Source organism: Rhinopithecus bieti, unplaced genomic scaffold (assembly GCF_001698545.2).
Source record: "Rhinopithecus bieti isolate Rb0 unplaced genomic scaffold, ASM169854v2 scaffold_14454, whole genome shotgun sequence".
NCBI lineage: Eukaryota > Metazoa > Chordata > Mammalia > Primates > Cercopithecidae > Rhinopithecus > Rhinopithecus bieti.
This window is the reverse complement of record NW_016808228.1, coordinates 2,257,534-2,272,638: the sequence shown is the minus strand read 5'-3', so window position 1 is coordinate 2,272,638 and position 15,105 is coordinate 2,257,534. Positions and strand designations below refer to the sequence as shown.

The following is a 15,105-nucleotide window of genomic DNA, read 5'->3' as shown; positions in this document are numbered from 1 at the left end:
AGAGAAATGGGCTTTCTTTAAAACAAATCACAGGCCAGGTGTAGTGGCTCACACCTGTAATCCCAGCACTTTGGGATGCTGAAGCGGGTGAATCACGAGGTCAGGAGATCAAGACCGTCCTGGCTAACATGGTGAAACCCCATCTCTACTAAAAATACAAAAAATTAGCCAGGCGTGGAGTGGGCACCTGTAGTCCCAGCTACTCAGGAGGTTGAAGCAGGAGAATGGCGTGAACCCGGGAGGCAGAGCTTGTAGTGAGCCGAGATCACGCCACTGCACTCCAGCCTGGGCAACACAGCTAGACTCTATCTCAAAAACTAATAATAATAATAATAATCACAAACACCTTAAGCCAGAAATGAGAAGAGACCCCATTTTGACTTGGCCATATAGGTCACACCTCACCCCCGGGCTGTCTCAGTTGGTTCCCTTGGCTACCACTGTGGCTGGGCCTCAGAAAACAAGGCTTGCAGTCTTGGTTGAGCAGAGTCCAAAATCAAGATTCCTTTCTCTAGTTCTGTTGAGACAAATTAGTATTCTTTCTAAAAAAATTTTTGATTGACAAATAATAGTTGTATATATTTATGGGGTTGCAATGTGGTAATTAGTTGTATATATTTATGGGGTTGCAATGTGGTAATCTCACAAGAAACTTTAGTAAAAATCAAGAGAAAGGAAAAGAGAAATGAAGCAAAGGACATAAAAACAATCCAGCTAACAGAGCACATAGTTCTACTATCACACATTTTCCCTTGTCCAGCTCACGTACCCCATGTGACAGCTGCTCTCCTGACCCTAATGGGCTGACCCTGTCCAACTGACGTACCGGCTTGCTCAGCTCCCAGCCTAAACATGGCAGCACTCATGTCCCCTCCTAGGAGAAATGCCCATGACACTAATTAAGATCTTCCAGACTCCCCAGGGCTATTTGTCCCTCTCAGTTTCTAGTCTGAGAGACCCATCATGTCACCACTCCATTGCAGGGCAGTGATGAGCAACACCCTGAGAGCTAGGGGATGATCCGGCCCAGGCAGGTCTTGTGTGTTGGCTCCACCTCTAGAATATTCTAGGAATCTTCCCTTGGACAAATGACTTCCTGTGGGGGACATAACTTTAACTTCACAGACCTATGATAAGAATTTCACTCACATGCATTAACAGGAGGGTCATTCTCTCCCATACTCAAAGATATTTTATAACCAGAAAAATCAAAACAATTTTAAAAGAATTTCAAACTTTTGTTCCTGGAAATAGAAGTTGTCAACACATAAATATATATTAGTGTCTGTTTTATGATAGCTTCAGGAATGTTAATGTATTTACAGAGTTAATTTTAGAGAAACAACTCATGGCTGTTTTTAAATTAGCTTTTATCTGTTATGATAGGGACTCTGATGAAATTTATTTATGAAACTAAGGGTTTATTGTTTTCTCTGTTTTTTGTGCTTGCTGACTTGTGATTTTCAGGATGACAAGGTAATTATACATTTTTGTTTTTTTAGTAAATACTTCTATTTAATCCTAACTTTAGTTTACAAATATCCCCCAATAAAGGCAATTGATGCTTTCTGACCAAGTCTATTTTGATATTTTGATATTTATAAGTGAATTTCCAATTTGACTCCTTCTGATTTGGGAAGTCAGTAGGGAAACAGTGGTTGTGGTAGGCTCCAGTCTGGATTATCGAGGGGACTCCATGACTTCTGATTTATAGGCAGCTCTATGACTGATTGCCGTAGTTCTGGTAGGCCATCCAGAGGCTGGGGAGGGAAGCCCTTAACTTGGAGTACATTCAGAAGCACAGGCTCTCCTGAGCTCTCATATCTACCAGTGGCAGGCTTGTTGGCTAAGGGTGAAGAGAAGCCTGAGGAGCTGAGCACACTATTCTTTGCTGCCACTTTCATCTCCCTGAGTGTAGAGCCCACAGCTAGAATGAAAAGTGGCTCGTGACGAGGTTGCAAAGTCAGATTTCTCTACCATATCTTGTTTCTCTTTATACTGAGTGACAGATATTGCTGGGATTTTCCTATATAGCAAAACCGTTTTAGAACTTCTAGTCACAGGCTTGAGAGAGACAAAGTCTGAGCAGTGAATCAGGAACTTCCTAAATGCTGTAGCCCAAGTCTGAACCCATTCCCCAAGTGCCACTTTTTAGCTAAGGTAGGCAGAATGAGGGAAGAACTTACTACCCAGGAGAGAAGCATACTAAGAAGGCTTTCTTGTCTTGGATTAGCTAATTTGATCAAGTTACCTCATTTGCTAAAAGTTCAAAACCATACCGTGTAAGTTCTGAGACATCAGAGCACACAGATAGCATTATCTGATGTAAACAATCAGGTCTTTGAAAGTTATTACTTATGGGTCTTAAAAATCTGAGTATGGCCCTTTATAAAACAGAAAGATTTTATTCCTTTCAGAGAAAGAGAAAAAAGAAGCTCTCTGTAAAACAGGTACTAAAGTATTTATAAAATATAGCTAAAAAAATACTCTATGTGGTATTAATGGGAAAGATTTTTAAAATTCAGTAAAATGTAAACTATTTATTAGTATATTTTGTGAGATTATAGTTGGTCTTCTCAGAGGAAGCATTTACAAACTTACAAAAGGATAGCATTAAGAGAAAAGTGGTATTTTTTTTTGAAGGATTTTTAAAATGCACATTGAAATTCAGAAACAAGCATTTGTAAGTGTGTAGTTGGCATTAAAGTTATCTTGGAACTTGTCTTTAAGATCATGGTATTTGAAGTGTATTTTATTAAGTCTGTTTCATTGCAAGGCCTGAGCTTAGATCATGTTTACTAAAGAGTCAGACGTATACTATTTAGACAAATATGTGGTCCAAAAGCTTTTGAGTTGAATTTTATGTGGAAATGTTTCCATTTAGACAAAGCCATTGGGTTCTGAAGTATATTATTTTTTTAGAGGCTACAGAGCAGGGATTATTTTTTTGCTTTAAGTTCTGGGATACATGTACTGAATATGCAGGTTTGTTACATAGGTATACATGTTCCATGGTGGTTTGCACAGCAGTGATTCTTATCTCTTACTCTTGTCTGGAAAGATAGAGTAGCTGAATAGAAGATTTTGAACTTACATTGGTTGTCAGACAGATTTGACTAAAAGGAGAAAATTAAAAGAAAATTAAAATGTTGGCTAAAAGTTATTTTATATAAAATCATTAATAATTCTGACCTGCCAGATGTTTATTTCAAAAGCTTAAGTACTATGTTATATTATACTAGAGGAAAAAAGAACTGAATGTGAGAAAAAAAAAACCTTAATTTTGCTGAAGCATATAATCTGAATACTACCTTCTTTTCTGAGTTTTAATGAAAAGTGAACTTTATGTCAAACTTTCATTGTTTTGTTGGGGCATCTGCTTCATTGTAACTAGTCAAAAGTAGTAGAAAGAATGGCTTTGTACATTCCATTAAATTGGTGCTTTGTTATTTTTCTAATGCTGAATATATACTATATTATATACTTTATAAAAATTATGTATATTTTTTTTCACATAATGTAAAACACATATATGGCCCATCAGTGATTTTATTTACAGGGCTGTGGCACTCTAGAATCTTCCCACCTTTGTAGTAGAGTGCTAGTGTTTTCTCAGGAGAAAAACTGAAGGTACCTTTCTCTTAACTACCTGGGCCAAACTCCCCTCTGCAGTTACATGAGGTTGGGGCTGATGCTTTGGTGGGTCACAGGTGTGGTGGAGCACATAACCCCTGCGCCCCAATTATACCTAATAAATGTGTTATATGTCCAAAGCTTTTGAGTTGAATCTTAAGGCATAAGTGTGTTATTTCCCCCCTCAGAATACAATGACAGATTCCACAATACTTTTGGAAGATGTACAAAAAATGAAAGATAAAGGTGAAATAGCACAAGCATACATTGGTTTGAAAGAAACAAACAGGTAAGTTGATCCTTCTTTTATTCATTTTGGTTTAATTGTATTGATCTTTAGCCTTCAAGCCAGCCTCTTGCACAGTAAAAGTGTTTATACATTCCTTTATATTAGACATTAACTGGCCTTCAAAGGGAATCCAAGGTTTCCAATGTATTTCTAGTTAAGATCTTCATTTATAATGTAAGGTAATAGTATTGACAAAAAGTGTCAGGGAAAATATGCTTTAAATCAAAGGAAGATTTTTAAAATATTTAATGTCTTAGCTTTAAGGGGCTGCCTTGAGAAGAAAACCACCTGTTCAGGTTGTACTGTCTTAGGTAGTCACTATCATTTGTTATTCAGGATGGTTATTTGTGGAGGTTTGTAGGGGCAACTGCAGTTTTCAATAGTTGAAACTTACAGTGAAGAGGAGTGATGAGGTATCTGGAATCACTTGGTGTTAGCCATGTAACTCTAAATGGGCACCGTGACTTCTAGGATAGGAGAATGAAGGCTTATATCTGGAATTCCCCTTGGCCTTACTACCACCCTTCTTTCCAGCAAAGCCTTAGTCTATTGGTCTAGGTCTCTTGATGGATAGTTTCAGGATTGGTAACCATAAATACTTTATAAACTGAAGAATATTGCCATACATAAAGTAAGGTGCAGTCAGCCCTAAATATCCATTGGATCCATATCTGTGGAGTCAACCAATGGAGAATGGAAAATATTTTTAAAATTACATTTGTGCTGAACATGTACAGACTTTTTTCTTGTTTCTTTTCTTTCTTTTTTTTTTTTTTCTTTTGAAATGGAGTTTCCCTCTTTCGCCTAGGCTGGAAGTGAAGTGGCACAATCTCAGCTCATTGCAACCTCCGCCCCCACCAGGTTCAAGCAATTTTCCTGCTTCAGCCTCCCGAGTAGCTAGGATTATAGGCTCCCACCACCACACCTGACTAATTTTTGTATTTTTTTTTTAGTGGAGACGGGATTTTGCCACATTGGCCAGGCTGGTCCCGAACTCCAGACCTCAGGTGATCCACCTGCTTCATCCTCCCAAAGTGCTAGGATTACAGGCATAAACCACTGCGCCCGGCCCTATCATTATTTCTTAAAACGAAACTATTTACAGAGTATTATAAGTAATCTAGAGATTACATATTACAAATTTTTAGGTATTGTAAGTAATCTAGAGATGATTTAAAGTATGTGGAGGATGTACGTGGTTATATGCAAATAGTATGCCATTTTATATAAGGGACTTGAACATCTGTGGATCTTGCTATCCAAGGGAGGACCTGAAACCCAATGGATATTGAAGGATGACTGTACTTATCTTCTTTTATGGACAAGGGTGGAGAATGCTTATAAAAGTATTTGGTTAAACTTAAATTTTAATTTATCAGTGTAAATTATAAACATATGTTATATCTAAGGATGTGTTAATATAGAAAGAACTGTATTATCTCACACTGTTCTTCCATCCACTTAGCTATTCAATCACCAGTGTGCCTACTTCATGCCAGACCCTGTACCACATACTGAGAATACAGTAATAAGCAAGATAAATGCGGTTCCTACTCTTACCGAGGTTATAGGCTGCTGGGGAGACAGCTGAGAGGGTTTGGACTTTATTCCAAAGATAATGGAATCCTCTGAAAGGTGTTAAGTAGGAGAATGGTGTGATGAGATTTGATTTTTGGAAAGCTAGCCCTGGCTGTTATGTTAGAGAATAGATTGCAGTAGAACAAAATTGAAAGCGTAAAGACCAGAGAGTAAGCCTGTAGCCCAATGATTATGGTGACTTGGGCTTGGCGGGTGCCAGTTAGGATTGACATAAATGGAACGTTTTGAAAGATACATAAGAAGATGAGGTCAGAAAAATGTTTGGTTTATTGGATGTGTGGGCAAGGGATAGAGAAGCCTGAAGGCAACTCCATGGTTTCTGCTATCTTGGTTAGATGTGGTGATACCATTTTGTGATCGTGGGACTGGAGTGTGGGGAAATACACAGTGAAGGTCATCAGTAGATTTATACATATTGGATTTAAGGAGCCGGGAAAACATCCAGAGAAAGAAGTATATTAGGCAGTTGAATATATAAATCTGTAGCCAGGAGAGATGTGTGTACTGAGATATAAATTTTGAAGTCATCAGAATATAATAATACAATGGAAACCATGTAAATAGATGAATTCTTTAGAGAGAGATGAACTCTCTACATGTAAAGTAGAAGACAATGCCTGGAATTTGGGTTATGTAAACATAACAACAGTATAGCAGGAGTAAGAACCTGGACTCCAGAGTCAGTGCTCCACTGCTTACCATCTGTGTAACCTCTATGGGTATCTTACTTCTAAGCCTCTGTGTCTTCCTTTGCAATGTGACAAATGACTTATGTTGGGTTACTAGGGAAACTAAATGAAATAGTACATGTGAAAGAATGTAGAACAGCATCTGACACTGAGCAAACACTCAAAAAATATTATTTTTATATTCTAAGTAGAAAATAAATGATTACTAACATTATCATAATTACTAATTACACATATTTTTAATAAGATGTGATACATCTCTAATATAGCAGTTTTCCAGGTCTACAATTAATTTTGACACGAAAAGCTTTTAAAATCACGTCGTAAAAGCTGAGAACCTTGGACGTGTTCTGATTTATGTTACTGCTATACGAAATTTTAAAACTGATTTTTTTAATGTGGGAAATTATGTTTTATTAAGTTAAAAGATTCCTACCTAGAAGACTTAAAATTCATTTTGAAAATATTATGAAGTTTGCCACACAAAGACAGTAGCTGAAATTTTCGTTCTATATGTGTCATAACCTCTAATATAATATGTGATATATTAGATCACTTTGCTAGCCAAATAAAACATCAAAAACAGAACCTCTTTCTCACCTTCCAGTAATTTCTTATTTTACAGGAAAAGTAACTCTACATCCTTGATTATTTTGCTTTAATTTCTACCCATTTACATGTGATGCTACATGTTACTCATTTTAAAATTAACCAAAATAATTTTGTGGTAATGTCTTAAAGTTGTCATAATGAATAAAAACCGTCTTATTCACTTGTAAAATGTTGAAATACTGTGTGCTGCTGTTGACCATCATCACCTCATCACCATCCTCTATCCTTTTGTGTTTTGCATTGTTGTTCCTTTTGCATGGAAGATCATCTGCTCTGGATTACCATGAGTTGAATGAGGATGGAGAGCTGTGGCTGGTTTATGAAGGGTTAAAACAAGCCAACAGGTTATATTTGTCTCCTCAAAATGGAATGTTATTAATGTGTTGTTTTTCTTACTAACAGTGGCCTCCTGACTTTCACCCCTGTATTTCTTGTGCATTGTCTTCTTGGGTAAATTAGTGTTAGTAATTGTGTTATTTGTCCAAAGCTTTTCAGTAAAACTGAGAACATTCAGCCAAACACCCTTTTTTTTTTTTTTTTTCCCTTCAAACGGAGTCTCACTCTGTTGCCTGGGCTGGAGTGCTGTGGTACCATCCCAGCTCACTGCAACCTCTGCCTCCTGGGTTCAACTGATTCTCCTGCCTCAGCCTCCCGAGTAGCTGGGACCACAGGCGTGCACCAACATGCCTGACTAATTTTTTGTATTTTTAATAGAGACGGGGTTTCACCATGTTGGCCAGGCTGGTCTCAAACTCCTGACCTCAGGTGATCCGCCCACCTCAGCTTCTCAAAGTACTGAGATTACAGGCATCAGCCACCACACCCGGTCCAAACACCTTTAAAAACCTTCATTGGCCAGGCATGGTGGCTCACGCCTATAATCCCAGCACTTTGGGGGGCTGAAGTGGGCGGATCACGAGGTCAGGAGATCGAGACCATCTGGCTAACATGGTGAAACCCCATCTCTACTAAAAAAAAATGTAGAAAATTAGCTGGACGTGGTGGCGGGCACCTGTAGTCCCAGCTACTCGGGAGGCTGAGGCAGGAGAATGGTGTGAACCCAGGAGGTGGAACTTGCATTGAGCCGAGATCTCGCCACTGCGCTCCAGCCTGGGAGACAGAGCAAGACTCCGTCTCAAAAAAAAAAAAAACCTTCACTACAAGATACTATTAAAGCTAAAATGGATTCATGGTGAATGTAAGACACTCCCCTTCAGACACTAAAATTTGTGAATCTCTCTGTTCCAGGAGTTAAAAGAAAAACAAAATTTTTCAATTAGGGCACAAACTATTGGGGAAGAGATTAAGATTTATTACTTAGACAGTGGCTTCTCATATCCTATAGATAGATCTACAGGATATATGTGCCTATGGCAATGTGGCTACATTTTTTTTTTCTTTTCTTTTCTTTTTTTTGACACAGGGTCTTGTTCTGTCACCCAGGCTTGAGTGCAGTAGCATGATTACGGCTTAATTCAGCCTTGACCTCCTGGGCTCAAACGATCCTCCTGCCTCAGCCTCCTGAGTAACTGGGACCACAGGCATGTGCCACCACACTCAGCTAATTTTTTGATTTTTTGTAGAGACAGGGTCTCACTTTGTTGCCCAGGCTGGTATCAAACTCCTGCGCTCAAACAATCCTGCCTTGGCCTCCCAAAGTGTTGGGATTACAGGAGTGAGGTACTGCACCCAGCCTACATTCTTATGTATTATTATCATGCTGTCTAAAAGCAAGATGAAATGCATGATTTGGCACTCTGTGTGGTTATTATGAAATTCAAATTTGTGAAACAGCAAATCAGGAGAGTTTTCTGCATTGCTATAGCTCAGAATAATTACCCAAATTCAACATGTTAAATATGTTCAGAGGAGAGAAAATAAAATTGAAACAGCAGCACCTTTCTAACACAGACATTCATCTACTCTAGTGGTGTTTGTCTTTGAACTCTCATTAAAGTTCCATTTTAGTGATTAAATTTTTAAAATACTCAAATGTTTGTTCAAGGGGCTTCTGCTTATTCTGCTTTGTTTGTTCTCAGCAGTTGGCAACCAAGGGACTGGAATAAAAGAATGCCTTTTCTTTCTTCACATTAGTTAGTTCTTAACCATAACTTTGCATTTGGAAAAGAGTGACTGTAGAAGCAGGGGTGCGTGGCAAAGGGAGGATGCTCTGACTCTGGTGTTCTCACTGCCAATGCCTGGTTTGCTCTGTGGGCACAGCTGACTGTATGTTTGCTTGGAGAAGCAATAACCACTTTGTTGGTCCTATTAATATTTGTGTTCTAAAACCACATCTTGTTAGGATTCTGTTTCTGATATGTAAGTTTATGGGGAGAGAGAAGATGACAGATCTAAAATATGTGTAGGAAATTTCAGAACTATTTGTATGAATTTGAGTAAATCTGTATAGATAAGGTTGGAGTGGTGTTTCAGCCTTTCTGTCTTTCAGAATAGGAGTAGAATATGAAGATGGGAAACTGGTCCCACCCTCTGCCTGGAATTAGTAACTCTGTAGTTCTGAAGGCACATTTAGTTAGATTGGAAGTTTGTAATGTTGCCCTTTATAGTGCAGAGTTGTTTTGTGGCAAAGGTGTACTGTCTTTGCTAATTTATAAATACAAATGCAAGGCAAATTAAAGCTGTTTTTTTCAACTGATTTTTTTTTTCCACATCCTCATTTCCTATGACCCCCCCCCCCCCCTTTTTTTTTTGTGGAGATGAAGTTTTGCTCTTGTTGCCCAGGCTGGAGTGCAATGGTGCAATCTCAGGTTGCTGCAACCTCTACCTCCTGGATTCAACCAATTCTCCTGCTTCAGCCTCCTGAGTAGCTGGGACTATAGGCATGCACCAACACACCTGACTAATTTTTTCTATTTTTAGTAGAGATGGGGTTTCACTGTGTTGGCCAGTCTCAAACTCGTCATCTCAGGTGATATGCCCGCCTCAGCCTCCCAAAGTGCATGAGCCACTGCACCCGGCCTCCTATGAACCTTTCAAAAGAACTAAAACTCTGCTGATTGTTAGGGCCTCTGAGAACTTTATATAATGCAGAAAGACACAAATGTGAGAGCATCCATTTCTATTTCTGCTTCTTGTTTAAGTTTCTTGACTTTAATCAAGCCAGAAGATATACAGATACTAAAGAATATCTGCTTTTCCTACTCTTGCAAGTGAACATGATGCCTTACACCCATTAGGCAGCGACTTGGGGTGTCATCTCCCCTTCCGACCTGTGTGTCCTCTCCACAGGCTCCTGGAATCCCAGCTCCAGTCACAGAAGAGGAGCCATGAGAATGAGGCCGAGGCCCTCCGTGGGGAGATCCAGAGCCTGAAGGAGGAGAACAACCGACAGCAGCAGCTGCTGGCCCAGAACCTGCAGCTGCCCCCAGAGGCCCGCATCGAGGCCAGCCTGCAGCACGAGATCACCCGGCTGACCAACGAAAACTTGGTAAGGAGAGCTGCCGGGTCTACATGTTCCTTAACCTAGCCTGCCCGACAGTCTAGTTTCTTTTTTTATCAAACACAGGTTTTTTTCTTGCTGGAAAAACTCACCCCTCTGTATTTGTTACCCCTTTTACTCCAGCAGAGACAGAGTAAGGAAAATATGAATACTTTGGTAGGAAGGAAAAAGGCACCTGCACGAGTTCTATTTATCACAGAAGGCTGAGTGCTCTTAGACCTTCCCTGGAGGCAGACAACCACCTGGGTGCAGGCTGGGTTTTTGATGGCCTTTAGGCTCAGGTGATCTGTTTCCTCCATTTCAGCTGCAGATCCTCTGCCATCCTAGGAGGTTTGTTATGTGATTGTCACAACTGTGACTGGGGACAGGCTTCTTTACCTTTGGTCCCCAAGCAGCCACTGAGGCCATCCCAGGCTCCATCTCTGGCAGACAAGCATGGTTAGAGTTGAGGTTGAGAAAGGCGGTTGGCAAAACCAACAGGGGTTTTTGGTTGGTGCTAGATGGAGCTCCCACGCCAGAGAGGTGTGTGTTAGGATTCAGGTTCATATTTTCTGTTATTTTAAACAAAACTTGTGTAGCAAATGAGGAAATGGTTTTTTTCCTTGTCAGATTCTAAACCCTGGCATGGAGTCCGAGTTTTTTCTTTTTTCCTTGTTCCTTTTTTTTTTTTTTTTTTTTGCCAAAATATTTTCTCTCAATCACCTAATAACTTTTATTACAGATTTATAGTTTTTTGACAAATATATTTACTATATTAAAAATCCTTAAAAGTGATAATTTCACATTTCTATATAAAGTCTATATTGTAGTGCCAGCCTGATTTTGAGAAAAGTTGTTTAGGATTGATGGTGATTTGTGTCTTTTTTAAATTAACGTTTTTAATGACCTATAATAAAATAGTATGAATTTTCTCTGAAGATTTAACAATCTGAATTATCCCTCCATTACTCCATTAGTGATAATTTACATTACAAATAGTTTTCTAGTGTCATTTATTCAACTATCTTTTATATGAATTAAAAGCAAAACGCAAAGCTATTCTTTTCACCGTCTGTCTGTCTGTATGAGGCTCCACTGTGGGAATGAGGGAGGAGAGTGGGGGCAGTGTGTGGGCTGTTTCCAAAGTGACTGAAATCTCACTAATTTGTGGGGAAATTTTTCTGAATCATAAGATATTTTTGAAGTGTCATTTTACAACGCTCAAGTATATTGTTGCTTAAATTAAACTAACAATGCTTTGATGACTAAGTATTACCGAATATACTGAAAAATATAATGAGTTGATTGATTGGCATACAAATTCTGTGCTTTAAATTATTGTTTTAAAATACAAGGTGAAATCGTGAAATAAAGATGCTTCTGGGTGACAGATTTCCAGGGTTTTTTTTTCACTAAGTTGGTCAGACATTTCCCTTGCAACCTTGTTTGCAATATGAATTTTCTTGGCAATTTTTCATAGCTAATACAAAAAATAGACTAAGCCCCTATATTCTAAGCTAATAGAGCCCAGTTAATGAATTTGAGTTTGGGGAAAACCCTTTGTAGGTCAGCTGCTTCTCCTGCCATTATTCTGACTACTAATTCAGAAGGATGGATTCAAACATAAGAACAGGAAATGATACACTTTTTCAAAATCATTGTTTTCTTAATCTTAATTGTGCATTTCTATAAGAAATACTTGAGCAGGATATTAAAGCCCAGCAGGAGACCTGGGCTTAGTGTTCTTGAAACTCTACCTTGCCCACCTACCTACCACCAACACAAAACACAAAAATGATTTTTCTACCTCATCTAGTGAACAGGCTTCACAGGCCTCCCCCATGCTGTCTTTCAGCGAAGGAAGATGCACAGCTTCCCACCAGCCTCTCCAACTTCACGAGCTAACATTGCTATTATTCTCACTTTTATTATATTTGCCTCCCCTATTCTTGCCACTGCTGCTGGCAGAAAAAAAAAAAAAAAAATGAGTGCAGCAAATTGTGAGCATCATGCGTGGGGGAGGCTGGGAGTGAAAAGGCAGGAGGTTGGAGGAGGGAAATGACAGCCTTATCTGGGCCTGCTAAGTGATGGCATCCTGGCCACAGCCTCTTTCCTTTGATCACACAAGAAACATCTGTACATGTATAATTATAATAGTCTATACTAGAAAGATAAAAGGGTAATGGAAGGTGACAAATCAGAGCCTTTCGAGTATATATAGTTTCACTGTTTGTGTTTTAAAATATTTTAAAATTGATTTTGCTGAAAGATAGTATTCCCCTCAAAGACACAGACAAAAACAAATATCCATTGTGCCTGTTTTTTCAGTATTTTGAGGAATTATATGCAGATGAACCTAAGAAGTATCAATCATATCGGATTTCCCTTTACAAGCGGATGATTGTATGTAAAACCATAGTGCTTTTCCGCTGTCTTCCTTGCTACTTCTAGCCCTCTGTAACTGAAGAGCACACCGCTGCCTGCCCCCTCCCAGGAAGTCTCTTCACATTTTTCACAAAACCTGTTTCTCCCCACAGCTGTCTTTTAGCCAGTGGTGTCACCTCTATCAGTGTCCTGAGTCCGTTGTCACGTTTGGTTTGTTATTAACACTAGGCTTACAGTGTGATGGAAGCAAAATGTGATTTGAAAGATCACGTAAAATCCAAGAAGCACAACTTAACACTTTGAAGAGATAGCAACTATACCCTTGAATGGTTGGCCTAGTAGCTAAATCTACTCCTGTCTAAACTGGAAAATGAATATTTGTATTAGGAATGCCTTTCTTCTCCATAACCTGAATAAAAACCACACACATCGTTGCTGACTCATAGCCCTTCTAAGCTCTTTCTGAGCCTTCTATTGTCCACTTTCTTTTGATTATTGAGTTTTAACCATGCCTGTCATTTGAGCAAATTCTTAAATAGCCAATAATCATGGACTTTTTTTTAACCTTCCTCCTTAAGTGTACTGCTTTTGTTTCTCTTTTTGCATAAAGCATTCATAAATACCCCTTTCTTCTGTATAAGCAAAATTGTATCACCTGCAAGATTTTATAGATGCCTTATGCCACTTGCCACTTTGGTCCTAGCTAAGCAGACCACTCTTTATCCTGTTCTTTGTGATTATTTTTTTCAACTTAACTTTTAATTCCCAAAACTTCTGAACCCTTCTTAAGTTTCAAGGCTAATCTTAGAATCTCATAGGGTGGCTCTCATAGAGACAGTGCTTCACACATGGGGAGTGTCAGTTCCTACCTAAATTCTACCATTCTTCTCACAGACCTTTTTGTGCATTCATCAAAATTTATTTTTGCCTAGTCAGCCTTCCTTTAAAAAAAAAAGCATTCTGGCTGGGCGCGGTGGCTCAAGCCTGTAATCCCAGCACTTTGGGAGGTCGAGACGGGCGGATCACGACGTCAGGAGATCGAGACCATCCTGGCTAACACGGTGAAACCCCGTCTCTACTAAAAAAATACAAAAAACTAGCCAGGCGAGGTGGCGGGCACCTGTAGTCCCAGCTACTCGGGAGGCTGAGGCAGGAGAATGGCGTAAACCCGGGAGGCGGAGCTTGCAGTGAGCTGAGATCCGGCCACTGCGCTCTAGCCTGGGCGACAGAGCGAGACTCCGTCTCAAAAAAATAAAAAATAAAAATAAAGCATTCTACTGGAATAACAATACATTTTACAAAGTATTCAGTTGATTTTCCCACATGGAGTCTACTGGAAAGACTCCGCGGTGAGCCTGCTGTCCATCACGCTGTAAAGGATTTTACTGCGTTGTATATTTTAACATATGGCTTTTATTATAGCTGCATTTCCCATGCCTGCCAGTTTTAGCCAGGTGGTGGCTCCACCAACGAGCTTTTCTGGAGCTTTTATGTAAAACTAACAATGTTGTTTCTGTGATATGTGTCTGTTTTCCCTTGATGCATTTTAGAAGGCCTGTTTCAATCTTTCTGATATATTTCTCTTTTTGATCTTTAGGATTTGATGGAACAACTTGAAAAACAGGATAAGACGGTCCGTAAACTGAAAAGCAGTTGAAAGTATTTGCCAAAAAAATTGGTGAACTAGAAGGTATTTAAACATGTTTTTATGACAGTTGCTGAGTCTTGGTTTGGGTCTTGGCCTAAACTAGTCTTTAGGCTATGTAAGTGGCCTAATAGAGGTTTGCATGCAAATATTAGGGATAATAACAACATATGACTTTTGGCAAACCTAACCTCTGTCAAGTAGAATTTTACATTTTTAGATAAAGAAAAGTGTTCTTTTTCATGGTAGTAATAATTTACAGATTTTACTCTGTAAGCATCTAATGAATATCTTCCATATGCCAGACAATGTGCCTAGGCAGTATAGCATAGGGGTTAAGAACGTGGATTCTGGAGTCAAGCTTCTTGGGTTCAAATCCTAGCTCTTCTACTTATTAATCATATGATATTGGGCAAGTTTCTGAACCTCTGTATGCCTCTACTTTCCCATCTGTTAAATTAGAAAGATAATAGCATCTATCTGACATGATTTATAAGGATTGAATGAGCTATTAGGTTGGTCCAAAGGCAATTACTTTTAATGGCAGAAACCGCAAATGCCTTTGCATCAACCTAATAAGTATATTACACTTAGAAGAGTTACTGACACATAGTAAAAATGCTTCATGCGACTTAGTTATTAGTTACTACTATTATTCTTAGTATTAGGGATACTAAGATGAGTATGACAGAGTCTGTCCTCAAAGAACTTACAGTCTAATGGGGAAAGAAAAGAGAAGTAAAAAAGAAAATATGAATTATAATAAGGAAATAAGATTTTTTTGGCTGGGCGCGGTGGCTCAAGCCTGTAATCC

The 15,105-nt window shown here is 39.0% G+C and overlaps 1 protein-coding gene across 1 annotated transcript in view; it reads left to right on the top strand.

Moving 5' to 3' along the window:
- The window catches only part of MYO5A (myosin VA), a 228,597-nt gene that overhangs the window by 184,968 nt on the left and 28,524 nt on the right, over positions 1-15,105 (top strand). Inside the window, 6 exon segments of the mRNA XM_017885963.1 lie at positions 1,468-1,476; positions 3,822-3,922; positions 7,086-7,166; positions 10,072-10,270; positions 14,244-14,289; positions 14,292-14,336. Coding sequence (XP_017741452.1) covers positions 1,468-1,476; positions 3,822-3,922; positions 7,086-7,166; positions 10,072-10,270; positions 14,244-14,289; positions 14,292-14,336 — 481 coding nt within the window.